At 46.1% G+C, this 6,000-nt stretch overlaps 1 protein-coding gene across 1 annotated transcript in view; it reads left to right on the top strand.

Moving 5' to 3' along the window:
• The first annotated feature begins 982 nt into the window (after nucleotides 1-982).
• Nucleotides 983-6,000, top strand: part of LOC126456879 (farnesol dehydrogenase-like) — a 128,743-nt gene continuing 123,725 nt past the window's right edge. The window contains exon 1 of the mRNA XM_050092700.1: nucleotides 983-1,157. Coding sequence (XP_049948657.1) covers nucleotides 1,026-1,157 — 132 coding nt within the window. The 5' untranslated portion in view covers nucleotides 983-1,025. The remainder of the gene's footprint in view (nucleotides 1,158-6,000) is intronic.

Here is a 6,000-nt window from a genome sequence, read left to right as displayed (position 1 = left end):
ACTTGAGTATAGTGCACACGTTTTTACTTGACTGAATTTAAAAGCTGGTGCAGGGAATGGGTGAAGCAATTGTCGCTAGGGGCAGGAATGATGGAAAGGAAGCATGTTTTCTAACAAGTGTCTACCCTCAAAGTGGATAGCTAGCTTCCTTTTCTTAGGAGGAGTTGAAAGTAGCATTCACGTTACACTCAGAACTGCTTCATCATGGCATTATTTGTACCACTGAGTCATTAGTTCGTGGTTTAATAAAACATCTACAATAATTATTTATCATTTACCTTTAATCATTTCAAAAATAAAAGCGTTCAAAGAAAATTACTTTCAGTTCAAAAGTTTAGTTGGACGCTGATGTTGATGATGTATGGGGTTGGGGAGGGAAGGGGGGTAATAACTAATATCTGATTGCACTCACAAGTAATGGGAACCACTGTCTTAGAGCATCAGCTGCCCACTAATCCATCAGACGGAATTCCATCTCACGGTGTACAGTGACTGCTTTGGCTCAAAAATTGCTCAAATGGCTCTAAGCACTATGGGACTTAACATCTGAGGCCATCAGTTAGACTTCGAACTACCTGAACCTAACCAAAGTAAGGACATCGCACACATCCATGCCTGAGGCAGGATTGGAACCTGCGACCGTAGCAGCAGCGCGGTTCCAGACTGAAGCGCCTAGAACCGCTCGCCCACAGTGGCCGGTTCTGCTTTGGCGTATCAGTTTATTACGACCAGTTAAAGGTGACTCACCTTCACTACTTTCCCGCTTATAATGTCTGACGTGACACAACGCTGACTAGCGTTATCGACGTTTAGTGTGTAAGCCGTTTAGTGTGTACGCCACCGTAAACAGACAAGGTTGAAGAGTTTCTCTCGGCTCTCCGTTACATAACATGACACCACGCGAAGCGTCGATGCGCGCTATGTCGGCAGCAGTAGCAGCGCGTAGCAAGCCAAGGCCAGATAGGAAGCGGAGGGGAGGGACAGACGGGTAGGCAGAGCAGAGCAGTTGATGCTGTGGCAGAGACATGGAGCGTTACGCCGGTCGCGTTGCCCTAGTTACTGGCGCCAGCTCGGGCATCGGCGCCGCCATAGTGCAGGCACTGTTGCGCCGGGGAATCACCGTGGTCGGACTCGCTAGGAGGGTCGACAGAATCAAGGTAAGCCGCTGCGCACCAACTGTTAACAACAATAAAGCTATTCCCGTATTCCTGCCTATCGCGCACTGCTGTCGGTTGTCACGCTTTACAATGCGTCTTGTAGCTTTAGGCTTCCCAAATACGTGTAGGCTGAGCTCACGTTCCACCGACATCGGGGATTTCCGCCGACAACTGACGTCGGCCGAAGGTGGCCGGTCTTTCCAAATAAGTACGTGTGCAGCCGATCTCAATTCGAAAAATGTACAGGCTTCGGACGATGGTCGGTGGAATTCAGATCAGATTGTTTTTTTTCGGTCAAATCGGGCGGCATCCCACATGCAAAACATGGTTTGTTACAAGGAAACAGGACTTTGTGGCATTCTGTGGATGAGAAACAGGTCTTCACAAGGCTACATATCGGAATCTATGGCCTGAAATCGCTTCTTTGTTGGAAACCACAAGTTTCGAACTACTTAAAACAATAATTAATTGAATGTTACCTTATATTACATTATACGTGTGTGTGTGTGTGTGTGTGTGTGTGTCTGTGTGTGTGTGCGTGTGTGTGTGTGTGTGTGTGTGTATGTGTGTGTGTAGCCATTTCAGCCTCTGATTATGTGTAGTGCAGCATGTCATCTGCACCAAAGGCAAAATCTGTATCGGAATTTTTGGCCTAGATCAGAGGTCATCAAACTTCGTCACAGAGGGTCGTATAACTGACAAAACGACGATCACCTGCCGCGTCATCATTCTGTACAGTATTTGCAAGCCAAAGCGAGAGTGAAAACGAAAGCTCTGGGAAAGAAGACGAAAAACTCAGTTCAGCATTCGTGCCAAGAGAACAACGAAGAGATAAATTATGCCATATATTGCACACTGTGAATGTGGTATTGCGCAATACGTGGCAGTTTCTGCCGACAGTGTTAACCATGGTTGAGTAGCATGCAATGCAAAAAAAAAAAAAAAAGTTTTTAGAGAAGGCGATGGTAGCCAAAAAGTACACACTCTTACATAAGAAATAGTGTGCAGATATCCGAATCTCGGATACTAAGCATCAGAAAACGTTGAAGAATGTCACTCTAACTTCTGTCTTGAAAATTTCTCTAAATCATCCTTCTTCATGTCACGAATAATCTTTTTCTGAAAGTACACATTGACGTCTCCGGGGGACTGTAACGCAAAACGCTTTTAAACACTGAAAACGACAAACGTTTTCTCTGTCCATTTGCACTACACGCAATGATGTCTTTCTTCGAAACCCTTCGATGGTTCTAGAGAGATTACATACGAGGATGTTCTTTCCCCGAAATTTACAGTTTAGTTAATTCGGGTGGGTTGTGATGTCATCCATAAATGACAATCTTGACAGCGATACAGAATGTGACAACTGTGGGTCAATGAGAAAAATATCTGTTTAACGAAACGACTCTACATCAGCCGATCCACCTCAAAATGCTGTGTGATTGGGCGAGTCACAAAATTCAAAATCAGTTTCTTCAAGAAAAGCGTGGAAATGACGATGACTGAGCGCATGACCCAACATGACATTCAAGGCAAAAAAAAAAAAAAAACTGGGTTTCAGTAAGTAAGAACTATCCAAATCATTCCCACAGAGTCTTGCTGATGTGTAATGCAGTGTATGAAAAGCGAACCCGGAATTTACAAAATTTCCAACTGAACCCCGATCATTGAACATGTTAGGTTTAAGACACCAGCAGTCAGGAGGTCTCTGCAAGTGTGAAGATTTCCTAATATTCTAAATACGAAACTTAAATTGTATTACAACGACTCGTGTTCCATATATTTTATCAAGCAAATTTCAGCCCCGTTGGCGGGCAGGATGAATTGACGTCGCGGTGCGGACACGGTCTGTGGAACTAGTTTGGTGACAGCTGACGTAGATCATAGCGCCAAAAAATATACGTTCAAGTAACAAACCTGGCGTATGTCAACTTTGGTGCGTGAAGCAACGGCGATTAATCTGTTCTGGATTGCGGTGGACGGGTGTTAGCTGTCTTCGAACTATTATTATTGCTTACCGCTGGATCTCTGCCGGTATGTTGGCCATACTGTTGTATGAGGTGGTTTCCAAATGTGGTGTATCTCTTTCCACTTTTCAGTGCTTTATGTGTTCAGGGTACATTATATACCAAAATTTATAATTTGTCTTTCACACTTATGGCAATGGTCTAACCGCAGTGGATACACCGGTTCCCGTCAGATCACCGAAGTTAAGCGCTGTCGGGCGTAGCCGTCACTTGTGTGGGTGACCATCCGGGCCGCCATGCGCTGTTGCCATTTTTCTGGGTGCACTCAGCCTCGTGATGCCAACTGAGGAGCTACTCGACCGAATAGTAGCGGCTCCGGTCAATGAAAACCATCGTAATGACCTGGAGAGCAGTGTGCTGACCGCACGCCCCTCGTATCCGCATCCTCCGCTGAGGATGACACGGCGATCGACTGGTCCCGATGGGCCACTTGTGGCCTGAAGACGGGGTGCTTTCACACGTATACTGGATGACATTCACTGAAGATTAATTGACATATGTATTGCTGAATTTATTAGAAGTTGAGGGGAGTAATTTATTGTATTCTTGCTTTTCTGTATCACCAAGAATCATCTCGAGCATGCAATTGGTTCAAATGGCTCTGAGCACTATGGGACTCAACTGCTGAGGTCATCAGTCCAAAAATGGTTCAAATGGCTCTGAGCACTATGGGACTCAACTGCTGAGGTCATCAGTCCCCTAGAACTTAGAACTAGTTAAACCTAACTAACGTAAGGACAACACAAACATCCATGCCCGAGGCAGGATTCGAACCTGCGACCGTAGCGGTCTTGCGGTTCCAGACTGCAGCGCCTTTAACCGCACGGCCACTTCGGCCGGCTCGAGTATGTAGTTGAACGTTTCTCTCTTCTCATATCACATAAGCGAAAATTTCTCCGTTTATTCGAATAATTAAGGAAAAAGTGCACGTACGCTTCCCGCCAGCTTCTTTTCGGGCCAGATGTAGCTCGTTCACACGAATTCGGCGTCGTTTTGATAGCAAAAGCCTTAGTGCTGCATTCGTCTGTAAGCACACAGGTGTAGTGGCATCTGTGTTGCCAGCAAGTAACGAAGGAGATGTATCGCACTGTGACCAAGCTGCCCCGATGTGTGTCTACCGCTGTTTCTGCTGTGTCGTCCGAACTAGAGACAGCCAGGGCAAACCCACCACAGGCGCAAAGATCCGAACTGGTGCCAGCACCAGAGAGACTCGCCACTTGCGCGACTTCCACCAGCAACATGGGCGACGCTGAGGATAAAGATATCGACTTCTCCTTGGCCAAGTACAACCCACCAATGACCGGACGACAATGGACAGAAGACTACTCGGAAAATAGAAGAGCAGTTCTCGCCCTCTTGGTTATACAGTGTGGCGCAGGGAAACTGGAAATTTCGAAATAACGCCATTTCCATGAATAAATTCATAAAACTAGTAATTTATTAACGAAAGTGAATGTATTCAGTATGCCATTATTCAGCATGTCTTTACAATCAAAATGTCCAAAAGTGTCTCTTTACTTTTTAAAGATGACATCGGAAAGATGTGCTCCCATTCGGCGTTCACACTCTAACAGCCTGTTACGAAAACTCTGGAATGCGCGGTGTAGCAAATCTTGGGGAATGGCAGTGATTTCGTTTTCAATGTTCTCCTTCAGTTCATGGATCGCTGCAGGACGTGTACGGTACACCTTGCCTTTAAGATATCCCCACAGGAAGAAGTCGCACACACTAAGATCAAGGGATCTCGCAGGCCATGCAATGTCATCGTTACGTGAAATAATGCGTCTTCCAAACAATTGCCGAACTGCTGCCATCGATTGTCGAACAGTGTGTGACGTGGCTCCGTCCTGCTGAAACCCCATGTTTTCGACGTTCAGATTAAGCTCGTACAGTCTCGGTGTAAAGAATGTTTGAAGCATTTCAACATATGGAGCGGATGTTACTGTCACAGCACTACCATCCTCACGTTCAGAAAAATAAGGGCCGTTAACAAAAAATGGTTCAAATCGCTCTGAGCACTATGGGATTTAACATATGTGGTCATCAGTCCCCTAGAACTTAGAACTACTTAAACCTAACTAACCTAAGCACAGCACACACATCCATGCCCGAGGCAGGATTCGAACCTGCGGCCGTAGCGGTCACGCGGTTCCAGACTGAAGCGCCTAGAACCGCACGGCCACACCGGCCGGCGGCCGTTAACATCATGACATGATACAGCACACCATATTGTGACACTAGCGCTATGTAGTGGTCGCTGGTGAAACTCACAAGGATTGTCCTGTGCCCAATAACGAAAATTCTGTTTGTTCTCGAATCCGTTCAGGTGGAAATGGTCTTCGTCTGATATCCATAAGTTACCAAGGAAATTCGCGTCCTCGTTGATTTTAGCCAATATCTGGCTACTAAACTCCATACGTGACGCTGGGTCTCGTTCATGTAAGTGTTGCACAATCTGCAACTTATAGGGATGGAAGTCTAATTCGTGCAGTATTCTTTGTAAGCTTCGTCGCTTAATCCCTAGCGAAGATGCATGCTGTCGAACGGAGCGGCGAGGACTTCTCTCGATTGCAGCTCTAGCAGCTGCAATGTTCTCTGGGGTACGTACCGTTGGAATGCCACCTGGAGGTTTCTTTTTCAAAGCAGATCCTGTTTCTTCAAAATTACGCACCCACGTTGTAATCGCATGCGCAGATGGGACACGTCCATGAAGTCCAAGCTGGTAATGCTGTCGGAATGTTCTCTGCACGGCAGTCGCACTATCACCATTTTTGTAAAACGCTCTCTCAGCTACTGCACGTTCCGCACCAGTCCAA

Source organism: Schistocerca serialis, chromosome 2 (assembly GCF_023864345.2).
Source record: "Schistocerca serialis cubense isolate TAMUIC-IGC-003099 chromosome 2, iqSchSeri2.2, whole genome shotgun sequence".
NCBI lineage: Eukaryota > Metazoa > Arthropoda > Insecta > Orthoptera > Acrididae > Schistocerca > Schistocerca serialis.
Note: the sequence above shows the minus strand (reverse complement) of the source record. Positions and strands in the feature narration are given on the sequence as shown.